We start from the raw sequence: 16,798 nt of genomic DNA on the forward strand, positions 1-16,798 counted from the left end.
CTAGTTGCTGACATTCTCTTGCTCAAATTAGGAGCTAGGATCAATGGGTGCATTAGAAGCAGGGGAATAAAGGAAGACAGGGGTTGTCTGGCTCCTTCCCTGGAGAATATGAATGATCCCAAAGACCCTGAAGAAGCAAAGGGCTTTTAGTCAGCATACAGAGCAAGAAGATGCCAATCTATTCCCCCCACCTCCCTCCCCAAGGCATACTGCTCAATGGCTGGGCCGTGTAGGCAAGATCGACAAGGCACATAAGCATGGCAAGACTGGACAGACACGTTGCAGCAAAAAAGTGACCCTCCTTTAAGTTATAAACCTTTCCAAAAAAGGAAGAGTAAATTGATATTTTCATTGTAAATTTTTAAATTTTTTTGACACACTACTCTAAAAGTTCATCAAGTTGGTTGCTGTGAAAACTGGACAAAATTTTACCACCAGAAAAGTGCTAAAAATGGTGGTTATATTTAATAGATTAGCTCATAATCATCTACATCAGCAAAACAGTAGCTGCGTTACATTTTTAGTATTTCTGGGTCCAAGGGAAAACCATTTTCAAACCTTAACCTACAGAAATAGTAACTTTTCTTACAATTCAAGTTGTTCGAGGTTCCTGTTAATTGAATTGCTTTGCATTTATGTCTGATTATCATTTTTGGAAACTCTAATCTACTTACAGTTAATAAAGGATAGGTATTCTGAATTTGTTTGAAATGACATTTATGCCGTATCAGAACATTCTGATATGGAATGTTTTGGTTGCTGATTCAAACCGTACTCAGTGATAGGGCAAAGGCAGAATTAAAAATTTAACCTGAAAGATACATGTGTCAACTTTCTCTGCTCAATCCCTGTGCCGTGATGTAGGACAAATGGATAAAATAAAAGAAACACTTTACAACTTTAAAATCTTTTTTTTTTTTAAGATTTTATTTATTTGACAGAGAGAGACAGCGGAAGAGGGAACACAAGCAGGAGGAGTGGGAGAGGGAGAAGCAGGCCTCCTGCTGAGCAAGGAATCTGATGTGGGGCTTGATCCTAGGACCCTGGGATCATGACCTGAACTGAAGGCAGACACTTAACGACTAAGCCACCCAGGCGCCCCACAATTTTAAAATCTTACCTAGAATATCAAATACCTAAAACTTTTTTGAAAAGATTCCATTGTGCTTTATTATAACCATATCACACTACATCTTTGGGGGCCCTCAACTGAATACATTTTCCAACAGTCTCCTATAGGTATCTAAAAGCATATGAAAGAGCAGGACACAGAGTCCACATTATGTGTGTAGGTTACCAAATAATTAAGTTGAGAAATGAGTGTAAACTAAGAAAATTCTTGACATTCCCATCTGAATGGTTTACCATCGATACTTTCATAAGCTAGTATGTGTTGAGCACTATGCGTCAGCCTCTGTGCTAAGTGGTTTAAGACTCATTGTAAGAACCTACACAACTGTGACAGAATCATGCAACTGAAGATGTGGTAACACTTTCTCATGCCTAGTTTATACTGACTATTCGTCATTTTTGGAAATGGGCCACAGTGAGAGTCCGCCATCGGAAGAAGGTAGAATAATTACATCCGGAGATGTAGCAAAAGTAAGATGGATTTCGGCATGCCCGATGTCAAAACAATGGTCTGACTTAGAAAACAGTTCACATGTGCTCAAGCCAAAGCAAGAGTTTGCCAAATCCTGTAACTTCTGTCCTTTAAACAACGATTTCTTTATTTTCAAACAGTAAGGCCAATAAAACAAAAAGACTGCACTGGTAAGAATTAATCCATAAAATTAATTTTAAAATGAAACGGCATCGCCAGTGGGGCGAATTTAAAACATCACCCCATGCTCATGGCAGGATTTGGAAGACAGCTGGAGAAGAGCTTGTTTAGGACATGTACCGCCTTTGGTTCAAACTCGCACCGCCTTTACTAGCCATGATCATGCTCATGTTGGAATTTTGTATAAACATATGCGTATATAAGAAAAAAGTCCCATATATTCATGGTTAAAAATGAAAATGAACGTCTGGGGCGCCTGGGCAGCTCAGTTGTTAAGCATCTGCCTTCAGCTCAGGTCATGATCCCGGGGTCTTGGGACCGAGCCCCGCATTGGGCTCCCTGCTCAGCGGGAAGCCTGCTTCTCCCTCTCCCCCTTCCCCTGCCTGTGTTCTCTCTCTCGCTGTCTCTCTCTCTGTCAAATAAATAAATAAAATCTTAAAAAAAAAGGAAAAAGAAAATGAACATCCTCCAGAAGTTAACAGGGATCCAGGCATCCTGTAGCTCACCAGTATTTTAGTCAAGGAGTCAAAGATCTACATGGGGAGAGGAGAGAGTAACCATCTGCCTAAGAAGTCATCTGTGCACAGAGATGGTGCAGTGCATCCAATTTACAACTCAGCATCGACTTTAAGGGTGAGAAAGTTGTCACATTTACTGCCCTAACTGAAAGTAAAAAATATGACTAGTTTGCCATTCAAGCCTCCAATAATTTTCCAGTTTTTCAATGAATTTATATGATAGAAAAAGAAAATCCAGATATTATACAAATTTTGGGCCATGTCTTGAGTGGTTTGACACTGAGGCTCTATTTGGCTAAAGATAAAAACAATACTTTCAAAAGCAAAGCATTTAAATGATTGAAGCTACTGTAGCAATGAGGCCTAAGCTGAGATAAGGAGGGGTCAGCCCTGAGAGGGAAGACACAGACAGGTAACGACTCCAAAGAAATTAGAGAATTCTTCAAACTATTTCCAAAGAGTGAATCGAATACTGCAGGAAGGGAGAGTCAGAAGAGCACGTGCACCACACAAACACAAGCTGGGGGCAGAGAGGAGATCCTGGTCTTAACAGCCTTTTACCTCAGAGAACTGTATTTCCTAAAGGTCAAAAAGAATCTGGTAAAATAGTTCAGCAACTAAGAATTTCCAAAAGGAAGAAGAGTCATGAAACAACATTTACATTAGAAACTTCTAATTGTCTTCTATTGATATACTCTATTAAATAACTTTGAACTAAAAAAAAAAATAACTTTGAACTAGAAGAAATGATAGATTTGAGAATGTAATGTAAGAAACTTTACCAGAGAACAGACTACTATTAAAAAATCAATCATTATTTGTAAGCTGTCTAGCACAGCTGCTGTATCATACTCAAGGTACTGATAGTTTTTAATCACAAGGAAAAAGACAATGTTAAAACAAGTACATAGGAATCAGAAAAGAGAATACTAGAATGTAAATATTTTTAAAAACGCACTGAATAACCAACATAATCTCACACAACAAGCTTTTAGCTTCATGTCAATTCAAAGTTAAGTAGTCTATGGAAGAGGGAAATGACAAACAGTCTGGTTTTGAGGATGAAAGAGGAAAGAAGAATCTTTGCTTAGGCTGTCATAGGAGTTAGTGATCAAACATTTGACTAATGAGATCTAAAGGGAACAGAAACCATATAATGCATCTTCAGAAAGTAAATGTCAGCAAAAAAGAAAGAAACTGTTTTGATGCCAGACACGGGACTGTGACGAGACCAGACAATGTTCAAGTTAGGCAGCCAGGGGACAATGAAAGATGGTGGGAATTTACTTAATGGATTTCTACTCCAGAACTTTATTTGCTCATTGTGGCTTTACCTCACCCCTCTGAATTTCATTTATATGCTACTCTTACCAAAAGAACGAAGAAAAATCCATGCTTGCCTGAGAAATTTGTTCCATACAGAATATATTTAACTACTCCACCAATCTCAACCTCTTTCTTCTTTCTCTCCTCCTAAACGTTGGTTTTGGCCCTACTTTATCCCACTTTTCCCACTCCGCTTATCCACCTGGCCCCTTTGGTAACCCGCCTGCCTGTCACTGAAGGCTCACTCACCCTGCCTCACACTGTCCTCCCGAGGCCTGGCTCCCCGTGCCCCGGGTCCTTATCCCTCCCCACTTTACCCTTTGTTCAACTTGTTAATGTACACAAAATAATGTCCACTCCCCTATTTGCTATTCTACAATTACAACACAGCTTAAGATGTGTCTCCTGTGGGAAAGCTCCCTGATTTAACTCAACCCTTTCAACCATGACACACACAGCCTGATAAGCTCTGGATGATGAGAGGAATTTGGAATTCTAGTATCTTCCTAAAAATTTGCATTGTGTTTAACTTACCGTGAAAGAATACTTACCATTATTATCTGAATTCTGATTATAAAAACTGAGAAGTAAACAACATGCTTCCATTTCTTTTGGGAAAAACAAATTTTCTTGCAAACAGGTAAAATTTCATACCTGTTTTCTTTCCCATTCTGAATTACTGAATGTCTATCAGCTGTAGTTCTTTCACTGCAAACGTATGTATTTCGCCGTGTCATTCCACCAGATGCTGTATTACTCTATTAAAAACAAAGGAGGAGGCATTTTTTGTCTTTTTACCATTTAGTAATAAGGAGAGTACAAAGAGGAAAAAAAGCTCATCTAAATACACATGAATAATTTAGTCTTTGAATAAACCGACAGTAAGCTATCAGTAGTACTGGCTAAAAGATCACAAAAGGGAGTGGAGGCAACAGTCTCTGTCCTGTCTCCTGGCAGAAAGAATGAAAGCTGGCTATGGTAGCGTGACTCTAAAAAGTTGGCAATAATAATCCATAAATTAATAACTCACACTTAAAACAGAGTAGGAAGATAGCCACTGTTTTTAAAAGCTAATGCTTTTAAAACAAAAATCAAAAAGCAAGGATTAGAAATATAAGGTAAATATACAAATTAAGTAATATAAACATGAAAATAATAAAAATGAAAAATAAAGATCTAAATGTAAGTCTTAAAACTATAAAACTATTAGTTTTTATCAGCCCACAACCTTGCATTATACAGATTCAGAGATATGACACTAAAGCACGAATAACAAAAGGAAAAAAACTGATAAACTGGACTTTATTAAAATTAGAAACTTTTGTGTATCAAAGGATATTACCAAGAATGTAAAAAGAGAACCTAGAGAATAGGAGAAAATATTTTCACATCATATATTTGGTAAAGTTTCAACATACATAAAAAACTTTTACAACTCAACTACAAAATGACAAACAGTCTGGTTTAAAATGGGCAAAAGACTTGAACAGGTGTATCTCCAAAGAAGGCCAATGAGCACATGAAAAGATGCTCAACACCACTGGTCATTAAAGAAATGCAAATCAAAGGCACAACAAGGTACCACTTTTTGCCCATTAGAACAGCTATAATAATAGATTTTTTTTAAAAGATTTTATTTATTTATTTTTTAAAGATTTTATTTATTTGACAGAGAGAGACACAATGAGAGAGGGAACACAAGCAGGGGAAGTGGGAGAGGGAGAAGCAGGCTTCCTGCTGAGCAGGGAGCCCGATGCGGGGCTCGATCCCAGGACCCCGGGATCATGACCTGAGCCGAAGGCAGATGCTTAACGACTGAGCCACCCAGGCGCCCCTAGAACAGCTATAATAAAAAACAGAAAATAAAAAGTGCTGGCAAGGATGTGGAGAAATAGGGACTCTCATATATGGAAGGAATGGGAAATGGTGCAGTGTGGGGAAGTTTGGAGTTTGGCAGTGCCTCAAAAAGAGTTAATTATTGAATTACCACAGGAGACAGCAATTTCATTCCTAGGTATGAATCCAACAGAAATGAAAACACAAGTCTAAATAGAAACTTACACATAAATGTTTATAGCAATGTTATTAATAATAACCAAAAGGTAGAAACAATCTAAATGTCCATCAAGGGATGAACAGAGCAACAAACTGATACTTAAAAAGGCAGGAAGTGCTGATACATGCTACAACTTGGATGAACCTTGAGAATATTATTACGCTGAGGGAAATTAGTCAGTCACAAAAGGTTGTGTATGGGATGAGGCCATTTATATGCAGTACCCACAGTAGGCAATCCATTAGGAGAGAAAGCAGATGAGCAGTTGCCAGGATATGGGGGAGAGGAGGTGATTATTTAAAGGGTATAGGATGTTTTTCTGGGGTAATGAAATCAAGTTTCAGAACTTGAGAGAGGTGGGGGTTGCACAACACCGTGAATATACCAAATGCCACCAAATAGTCTGCTTCAAAACGGTTATTTATGTCACATGAATTTCACACCAATTTTTTAAAAAGCTAATGCTTTCAAAATTAAGCAAGGAAAGGAATGCTTTCAAAATTAACAAGCAAGGAATTAACTACTAAGGAATTTCATCAGATATGAACAATTTTTTAAACAAAGAAAAGCAGCCACCTTTAATATAGCACAAGTAGACCATGTACAGGGAAATTCCAGTCTAAATGGGAGAAAATTTTAATAACGTTACTTTTCTCTTTTATAAATAATCAGATATGGATGACTGACGATGCTTGGGGTACATCATCAAAAGGGAGGTGTGCAGTTGAGTAGAGCAACAGGGACAGAAAGTCATGAAGGCAGAGGACATGTCTTAGCTGGAGGCTGCAATTAAATTGTAGGGCTGTGATGTGACAACCCAACTTTATGTCATTAGGAAGGCAAAATAAAAAATCTTTCACACAGGGTTTACTCTGATAAAACACAAGGTCAGAGAATGGAGCAGACAAACCCCCTTGGGCTTCTCTATGAGCGCCTATGCCCAGAACAGCACAAATAAAAGCCTCCCGAAAGGAGCAGCCCAGCTTCTCCATGGGTCCTCTCACTTTGGGCTTTTTGAGGTAGAGGGAGGGCTATGTCACTGTTAACTTTGTAGGAAAAAAATGTGGTTACAGAATATTCCTAAGACTGTACATTCTCTGCAAATTCTTTCTAAAATTACTTCAAGAGTGCTAAGAATAATAATTACTGTATTAGTCAGACAGAACATGTTTCGATTCACAGAAAAGTTCCTGAAACTGAATAGACTGAATTTAATTTAATAAATACTACCTATTTAAGGAGGAGATATGTTAAGGATAGGGATTAAGAGAATGGATACAGATCAGCAGTATAATTTTAGGAAATTACCTAACTTTTCTTCATTTTCTCACCTAAAATTTAGCTAATACATGGAAAAGCACTTGGCAGAGTCCCTGGCACACAGTAAGGACTCATTCAAATGTTCTTTTATCGTGAGAGCCCTAGGAAGATGCACACCATATCCCAGGCCCTCAGGCAATCAGACCCCCCAGTGTCCTGCAGAGACTCTGTTAGGCTTCTGTCTGCAGTCGCCTGTCTGCACTGTCATCATTTGATTTTATTTATTCCCTCTTAGGCTATGAGGTATTTCTATTTCTTAGCACCTGATATGACCTAAAGCTCAGCAGATGCTTGTGGAATAACCAGAAACAGCCCTTGACAAGAAAGATCTGAACACTCATCTAGTGGGATGGGGCTCAGCAAGAAACACCTTCAACACAGGTATTGAAGGTGATCTCTAGAGGTTGAGATTGGGCATGGTGGCCTTGTGGGGACAGTACTGCAGGTGGATGAGAACAGAGGAACAAAATGCCCAGACCGCCATAACCCTACAATCCTAGCAATGCCCTCTAGCTTAACAATACTTACACTAGGGACAGTAGAGCTCTTCTTGCGTTCAGGAATATCGGCCTTATTGGGATTACTTGCATTCCCAAGCATGGGACTGGCTGGAGCAATTCCCTTTCCTCCAACAGCACTTCCGCCTGATTTCCGGGAAGGAATTCCATCTTCTTTGAGGTCACTATCTGCAGTGCTGGTCTGACTCCTTTTCGGATATGCCACAACTGAAGGAATAGCTGGTCCAGCTAAAATAAGAGTTACTTTTTAAAAGCCAGAATATAGTTTTATGTTTTATTCTGTGAAAATAAACGTATTTTATAAGATGGTCGACCTAACACTGCTATCATCTAAGAAAATACAAGATAGTAAAATCCTGTAGGGTATTTCCCATTCACGTATAATGTCTTCCCTATGCAATGAGTTCAATTTTGAAATTTCACTTACTTGTCCCTTTCTACTTTTCTTAAAGTTTTGGTTTTGTTCTTTTTTTTTAATTCATAAGCTTGTATAGTTGTGCTTCAGAGACATCTTCAGGGATAGCTGTCCACTGAAAACATCTTCAGAGAGTGCTACTGTACAGATATATAATCAAACTAACTTGATGCACATACATCATGCAGAATGAACTGCTTCGCCTGGTACATCTGAGTGAACCTTATCCTTTTTTGTACAAGAGAGGCCTTCACCTTTCGGAACAGAACAGATTTATGGGTCATTACTTTTGAAGTTTTATCCTGGATCTTTTTTAAAGCACTCATAATCTTCTAGATAAACAGGAATTTGAGTAGACAGGGAAAGGGGACACAAGCAGAGGAATGCCATGTTCCCAGCCACACTCCCACCCCAGGAGGACTACACCTGGGAACATCCTGGATGGACAATTAACTTATGTCCTACAAAAAAGCATTGGGAGACTCTGATGGTAGCACAGGAGATTTGGAGTTCAAAGAATTTTGGAAATGAACAAGATAACTAGTATATTCGTTATGTATGTCATCCAGTGGTGATCTTCAGGAATGGCATCATATATGCTCATCATTTATTCTATAGAAGAGACTTTATATTTTAGATCTATTAAACACGGCTTAGGGTGGGGTACAAAAAAGCTACTTCTTGGAGAAAAATCTAAATGGTAAATTTATTTGGAACTGAATTAGAAGTATACAAAGGTTTGCTTTTATTTGTGGGAGGGAAACAATTAAGCTCTAAGTTTGGGAATTTTAACATAAAAAACAAAGAATTAACCAAGCATGGGTGATATTACCCTTAACACTTATCTTTCTTCTCAACAGCATGAGACAGCTAAGGACATCCTGCATTTTTAGGGTTACTGCTGATCTGCTATGAAACCTGACTGCATTGTGTCACCAGTGCCACTGGCGTCCAGGCCACAGTGAGCTCCGCGCACAGTAACCACCCAGGCTCGCCACCAGTGAAGCCAGAGCAGTTCCATCTCAAGGACTGTCCTTTTCCAGCACAGCCATCCTCTCCACCCCAACCTCTAGTTCCCTCAACACTGGCAACCACTAGTCTGGTCTCCATCTCTGGATTCTCTCTTTTTGAGACTGTTACACGAACGGAATCAATTTCATGATACCTTTTGAGATTTTTTTCCCCACTCAGCAGAGTTCCCTTGATATCTATACAAACGGTTGCACCCATCAATACTTTGTTCCTTTTTATTGCCAAGTAGCGTTCTATGGTGTGACTGTCTCACACGGAAATGTGATTTTTACAGAGTCAAACTTGGTAAATACGTCTTTTCTTTCATGGCTGTTAGTACTGGGGTTACAGTCAGAACGACCCTCACTAGTCCAAGTTATAAAGAAAAAGCAAATTATCTCATGTTTTCTTTTAATATTTCCATATTTTTATATTTACATCTTCATTCCAAATGGAATCTACCCTTGCATAAGATGTGAGAAATAGATGCAAATTTATTTTTTTCTGATAACTACCATATGCCCCAATACCATTTATTGATTAATAAACCAGGAATTCTCTACCTTTTTTTTTTTTTTTTTTTTTTTTTTTTACCAAAGAACACTTTGAAAACCTAATGAAGATCACCCTTCCTAGAAAAATATGTACACACATACGGGGGTTCACACAGGTGACCCAAATTAAGAACCACAGAAAAAACAAGTTGTAATTTTACAGAAGCAGGCATATATAAACTGTTGCCATCTAGAAGTAGGAAACAAGGGGAGGGATGAGAGACAAGCCGAAAGCTGGGTTAGCTGCAGGCTTGTCGCCCTCACTTGGTATAAAGGGGGTGTGCTTCACTAGACACTGTATGTACAATCTGTCCCATGTTTAGCACGTAAAAGAACACAGCCAGAGGTATAACCAAAATCTTCCCTTTGCTGACCACTATCTTCATCCCCATAAAAGAATAAAAAAACAACATAGAATCGGGTCAGTGACTTTCTATATACATGGATTTCTGGAAATATTCTTTTATGAAGTTTTTTTGTTTGTTTGTTTTTTGTTTTTAAGTAGGCTCTACTCCCAACATGGGGCTTGAATTCACAACCCTGAGATTAAGAGTTGCATGCTCTACTGACTGAGCCAGCCAGGCACCCCTCTTTTATGCACTTTTTATTTTTTTAATTTTTTTAAAGATTTTATTTATTTATTTGAGAGGGAGAGAATGAGAGATAGAGAGCATGAGAGGGAAGAGGTTCAGAGGGAGAAGCAGACTCCCCACTGAGCAGGGAGCCCGATGCGGGAACTCGATCCAGGGATTCCAGGATCATGACCTGAGCCGAAGGCAGTCGCTTAACCAAGTGAGCCACCCAGGCGCCCTTTTATGCACTTTTTAATATTAGAGGCTCCAAGAAGGAAGGATCATTATTATTATAAAAAGACTACTCCATGAGGTAATCAGTCAGTGGGTTAGTGGACAGAGCCATAGGACCCGGGGCCAGAAGTCCGGGGGTTCTGTCACAAGTGTTCCCACTTCTATGTAACCTCGGGAGACTTAGTGAGCTCTCTTGGCCTTTATCCTTATTGATAAAATGGGGGTTAGGTGAGTGTATGACACCATGGCTAAAGCTCTTTTCCGCTCTAAAATTTTCTGAGCTGGGGAAAAAAGGCATTACCAATCCAAATCGAATATATGTGCTTAGGGAAGAATTAACTTATTAAGATAGTTACTAGAAATAAGAGAAAATTAAAAAACAAAATAAAACAAAAGACCCAAAACACAAACCAGTTCCCCCCCCAACCAAGAATTTAGGAATAATTCCCTTTAAACTGGATGGGTTAGAGCAATCTGTAGGCATTTTGCTAAATGCCCTGTTGTCCAGAGGCACTGAAAACCCCTCCGTAACAACTAACCTGAACATGACCAAAGAGACAGAGACCCAGACCAACACTAGGTTTACAAATGCCATGTGCACACTCACAGGTTATAGGTGAAATAAGCACGTGCGCACACTCGCGCACACATACACGCACACGCGCGCGTGCTAGAGTCTCTGGATCCCCACACATGGGGCTGCCTGGAAGGCAGAATATTTGTTAAGTTTGGTAACCATATCTTTTAGGGTCCAAAGGCTCATAAAAGATTCACATCTATGGTGAATATTTTAAGAGTGAGGGTGTTAAGACACATCAACAGCTAGAGTGTGCGGCTGAGAATGACCCAAGTCAAAAATTTAAACCAAGTGAGGCAAACTGGGGTGCTATACATTCTCCATGGCTGTCCACATGTAGCTACATAAATTTAGCTTAATCAAAATTGAAAACCATTTCCCCAGTTCAAGTGCTCAACAGCCACATGTGGCCAGTGACTACTCTATAGGACAGCACAGATCTAGAACATTTTCATCACTGCAAAAGTGCTGGACAACGCTCAGGAAAGTAAATCCGATGCAGAGATGGGGAAGAGAGCGAACAGAGAACCAGAGACTGAAGCAGGAGTCCCAGAGGAGTGAGTGTACCAAAGAGATCAGAGCCTTGAGATGATTGCCATCAGGAGGACTGGTAGGAAGGAAATGCCCTGAAAATAAATCAAGTCAATTTCCCATCCCAGTAGGCCTTAAGCCAAAGGATGCTTCCCAACGTTAAGAGGTCTCTTGTGTTAGGGGAGACTGCAAGAGAACACACTGCAATGGTGTCAAACTTACCATGGTCACTGTACCGCCTCTGCTTCTGGCTGGAAGAAACACTTCTCTGCACCTTGTGGTGAGGAGACTGGCCAGTACTGTTGTTGAGGTCACTGCTTGGCCTAACCTTAGCAAGTGAAAGATTGCTGCTAGAACTGGAGTCACTAGCATCCAGCTAAGAGGAAATGAGAAGAACAGAGCAAACCACAACACGGACCCAAATGATATGTTAGGAAACTAAACTTCTCATAACACACAAACCTCTCACAAACAGTTCATCTACAAAGATTCACAACGTACAAAAATGACAACCTTCAATTTGGGCAAAAATATTTTTCTGACTGATGAAAAAGCTCATGAAAGGATAGGTATTTATGATCTTCTTTCTAGGCTTTTTCATATAATTTAAAATGCTCTCTGTTCACTTCACTCATACTTTACATCATTTCTAAACCATTAATGACTGTAGGTTAACTTATGACATTCAAGTTTGTGACAATACCCACCGTTAAGGTTACTACCTCAAAATTAAAATAGTAGTTGATAATGGTCATAGCAGTTAGATCTGTCATTTGCAGGTAAGTTTAAAAATGATACATCAAATGTTACATATATTAACAAAATAAAAACTAAGAAAAGAGCTTACTAAACTCATCATTTACCTAAAAGTCATATTCACTCTTTCTGATTACTCTTACCTCTGAAGATTTTCTCCCCAATAGCAAATATGTAGCTGTGATCTCATCGTATTTCATTTTACTAAGAGATTCTTGAATTTCTTCTTGTGAGTATCCCATTCCCACCATAATATCTAAAAGAAGGACATAATATAGTTTATGTGTTTTGTCTGGATACAAAATCACTGTGTTACAGGATAAAATAATTTCCTTTATTTGACCGAAAACATCGTAGATTTTCTAACATAAATGGGCGGTTGGCTTATTTCTAAGTTCCCATTCCAGGAAACAACAGGTAAGTTCCTAAATATGACAAAACAGATAAGCTGACTCGTGTAACTTATGTTTAACTTCCTATTATTCCCATTTTAGGCATATCCATAGGAGTCAAAACAGAAATATGTTACTTGCACACACACAAGGACACAGGCACAGAGTAGTTACCTATTCTTTTCTGGTCTGAGATGTCTAGTTCTGGTTCAACAAATGGTTTCAGTTCATCTTCTTCATGCCCTGCATTGATCCATCTGTCCTTCATGATTTGCTGAAAGGTGAACTATTCATTAGCAGCATAAAATAAAACATGCTGATAACCACAATATTTAGAAAAATTTATTTTCAACATTTTCAAGGATTTTATCTCAAAGGATAACTTTTAAAAAAGTCTTTAATGTCTCAATTCCTGCTTAAAAAGCCCCCAGGACAGTATTCAATATGTCATACAAACCAACCAAAGTTCTAAAAATACTGTAAAGACTCTCCAAAGTCATTACTTATTTTGTACTTATGCGATTACCTCTAGAGTGCCTCGTTTTATTGGATTTAGCACCAGGAAACGTTTGAGAAGGTTTTCACAGTCTGTGGACATGTAGAAAGGGATTCTGTATTTCCCTCTTAATACTCTTTCTCTCAGTTCCTTTGGGGGGGCAGGGAGGAAAGAAAACTAGTTGAGTCTAATTTTAGGTTAAAAAAGAACCCACTGAGACCCCACCATACTGACAGATCATTAAAATATTAACCCTCATCATTTAATAAAATGTTTAGCATTCTGAAGAGCGTGGATAACAACTGGTTCTTATACCTTTAGGTTCTGTCCATCAAAGGGGAGTGACCCGCTGACTAGAGTGTAGAGAATTACGCCAAGGCTCCACACGTCCACTTCCGGCCCGTCGTATTTCTTGCCCTGGAAGAGCTCTGGGGCTGCATATGGAGGACTGCCACAAAACGTATCCAGTTTACTGCCAACAGTAAATTCATTGCTAAAACCAAAGTCAGCTATTTTAATGTTCATATCAGCATCTAACAATAGATTTTCGGCCTAGAGGGAAAACATCAAGACAAAAGTGAAATTTAACCAAAATAGAATTAGAACTGTGATAGAATTAGGCATTTCATAAAAGCTTTTTGTAATGATATAAAGTTTATATAACCTAACGAAAAAAATAAGGAAACATGCTTTCTAGAGGAAAAACATAAAAACAGAATATAAATTAGAATTTCTATTTTTTATTATGTTTATTATTTATATTTTATTATATTTATTATTTTAATTTTATTTTTAAGTAATCACTATACCCAATGTGGAGGAGGAACTCCTGGGATCAAGAATCAGATGCTCTAATGACTGAGCCAGCCAGGCGCCCCAAGATTTCTAATTTTTTAATATTAACAACCAATAACAGATACAAGGTATAGATTAACTCTGGCAATATTTTAAACAACAAATGTCCGTAATTAAAAAAAAATTATTTAAATAGCTTTCTCAATTAATAAGTGGCTTTTAAAAAAATGAACACTTGCTTTAAGTGGCCAGCCACGTTTTATAAAAACGGCTGAAGAGCTGTGCAGTGGCTATGACCAGGGAGGGGAGAGCCCTGGACCTCATTCAAGATAGAGATCATAGTCATCTTCATTTATTTCAGTAAACATCTACCACATGCCAATGACACACCCGGCATTATATTTGTGTCTGAACATACGATGAAAAAGACAGACAGGGTCTGGCCCTCAAGGAGCTCACAGGTTAGAGGGGGAAAGGCAGAAGACCAAGCAGCTGCACTCTGACCTCAGTGCTGTAACTGAGGATGTGTGGGGAGCTGTGGGCCTGGCACTGACAGGTGCAGGAAGGCTTCCTAGAGGGGGTGAAATCAGAGCCGCTGCCTGGAGGCTTAGGTAACAGTAGTGGGTGGGAGGTGGGAGGCAGAATATAAACAGTCTGAAAACCCAGAAGGAAAAAGAGAACATGTTTCACACTCCAGAAACTGAAAGACAGTGTGTGGGAAAGGGGTGCAGGGGATGTGGCCATGGCCGAATCACAAAGGGCCAGTTGAGTGACTGGTAGGAAGTTCAAGTTTTCCAACTAAGGGCAATGGGAAGCTGTTAAAGAGTCACTCAAGCAAGAAAACGACAATCTTATTTGTATTTTTAAAAGACCATTCTGGTTGCAGGGTATAAAATAGACAAGGGAGGGAGAGGCAAGATTGGAAGCAAGAAGACCAACAAAAAACCGGTGTATGAGATGCTGGCAGTCTGGATGAGGACAGTGGTCCCAGGGACAGAAAACAGCACACTCAAAAAAGGTTTAGGAAACAGCAGCAAAAGGACCTGGGGACTGAGTGGATGGCAGAACAAAGGAGACTGAAGCACCGAGGGACATGAGGCATCAGAATGAGAAATGAACATTCCTGTTCAGGAAGGAAGAACGTAGGCTATGAATCTGCTGAACCCAAGGGACAGGAGCAGGGCTTAGCTGGCGCCCATCTGTCAGCTCTGGCCGCAGGCATGGATTTGAGGTCATCAGCATACAGGTGGCCACTGCAGCGACTAGAGTGGATGTGTAAGCAGCATGGGTGGGTGTGGAGAGGAACAAGCAACCGATGCTAATGACATGAGGAAGGGGAGGAAGCGAGGACCAATAAATCTAGACGATTAGGGAGATACGGCTGTGAAAGTAGAGAGAGAAAACTAGTGTATCTGGAAGGGGACTTGGGGTGGAGAGGTTTTTTTTGGTAAAAGACAGTCCAGACTTCAGCATGTTTTTGTAAATGCTGCTGGTGAGAAGCCAGTAGGTAGAGAGGGCCCAGAACCCAGAGGCAGGGTGGGCAGAGCCACCCTACTGACTGCAACAAGAGGAATGTTCTGAGAGGTGAAGGGTGGGCATGGGTGCAGCTTACTTTGCAGGCTTGCTAGGAAACTGAAGACGTTTCTGCTGGCATTTCTATGTTCTCTGGGAAATAGAAAACCTTATCCTATGCCAAGAGTGAGACCTGAAGCGAAGGAGTGTGCAGCAGGTCTCCGGGCAGCACCACGCTGACCAGAGACAGAGAAGAGGTGGCCAGGTGGCACTGAAGGCATCGTCTAGGTGACAGCATACCTTTTTGGAGGCCCCCACCTCTTTGGTAGTGTGGTAATATTTCTACAGAGACCAACTATGAGCTACCTTAACTGAAATGTAAGATACTTTTAATAAACTTCATATTTCATTAATACCAAAACCTGACTAAAAGAATCAATTATTATAGGATTTACTTTTTCTTATTTAATAACGCAATCTAATCTGTGACCACCAGTAGAACTGAGCACATACACTCACAGACTAAGGGCCCTGCAACTCACCTTGAGGTCTCTGTGAACAATCCGTTTTTGGTGGCAGTACTGGACTGCAGATACGATCTGCATAGGAGAGACACAGGTTAATCATCATCATTAAGAGGAAAATCTCAGGGCGCCTGGGTGGCTCAGTTGGTTAAGCGACTGCCTTCGGCTCAGGTCATGATCCTGGAGTCCCGGGATCGAGTCCCGCATCGGGCTCCCTGCTCAGTGGGGAGTCTGCTTCTCCTTCTGACCCTCTCCCCTCTCATGCTCTCTATCTCATTCTCTCTCTCAAATAAATAAATAAAATCTTAAAAAAAAAAAGAGAGAGGAAAATCTCATTAATGTTCACACATGCAAAATACTCAGTGAGCACCTGACTGTCTGTGTGGGTCTCTAAAAATAATTTTCTTGTGCTTTGAACTTTCCAATTTGGAGAAGTTCAGGGGTGAGGGCAAGAAGAGATAGGTGAGCATGTTCTTCCTGCTCTCTCTAGTTTTCACTGGGAAGTCTCCTCTTGGGCCTACCCCCTGACATTCTGGTTATCTGTGAATATGGTGCCAGGGCCCAACAAATCACCAGGATCTGGAAGACCCTAGCTGCCCCCAGACCCAGGATCGGATGGCTCTGGTGCAAGCTCTCCATATAATTTCCATGTAATTAACTCAAAACTAAACTGGCAGTTACAGACTATCCATGGCCACAAATTCATCCAGGTTGGGTCTCCTCTTTTAATTACTTCTCTTCCCAGTCAGGACTGCTCCTTACAACACTCTCTTCCTTTTAGCTGATGTGGGTTCAAAGACAGCAAAACTTACTCATCTCTCTGAGGATCGGTTTCCTCTTCCTTAAAATGGAAGAGTAAATGTTATAATATATGTGAACTACGAACTAGGTAAGTTACTCTGTGCTCG

General features: G+C 39.9%; 1 protein-coding gene across 10 annotated transcripts in view; it reads right to left on the reverse strand.

Annotated features, from left to right (window-relative positions):
* MARK3 (microtubule affinity regulating kinase 3) overlaps positions 1-16,798 on the reverse strand; it is a 113,136-nt gene that overhangs the window by 12,711 nt on the left and 83,627 nt on the right. For 8 of the 10 annotated variants that reach the window (XM_027570023.2, XM_027570024.2, XM_027570020.2 and 5 more), the window contains 8 exons: positions 15,909-15,965; positions 13,375-13,611; positions 13,090-13,209; positions 12,738-12,837; positions 12,315-12,427; positions 11,638-11,791; positions 7,532-7,749; positions 4,282-4,385 (listed from right to left, as the gene is read on the reverse strand). In XM_027570023.2, the coding sequence (XP_027425824.1) occupies positions 4,282-4,385; positions 7,532-7,749; positions 11,638-11,791; positions 12,315-12,427; positions 12,738-12,837; positions 13,090-13,209; positions 13,375-13,611; positions 15,909-15,965 (1,103 nt within the window). The remainder of the gene's footprint in view (positions 1-4,281; positions 4,386-7,531; positions 7,750-11,637; positions 11,792-12,314; positions 12,428-12,737; positions 12,838-13,089; positions 13,210-13,374; positions 13,612-15,908; positions 15,966-16,798) is intronic. The other 2 variants (XM_027570025.2, XM_027570022.2) reach the window with 1 other exon arrangement.

This window comes from Zalophus californianus, chromosome 6 (assembly GCF_009762305.2).
Source record: "Zalophus californianus isolate mZalCal1 chromosome 6, mZalCal1.pri.v2, whole genome shotgun sequence".
NCBI lineage: Eukaryota > Metazoa > Chordata > Mammalia > Carnivora > Otariidae > Zalophus > Zalophus californianus.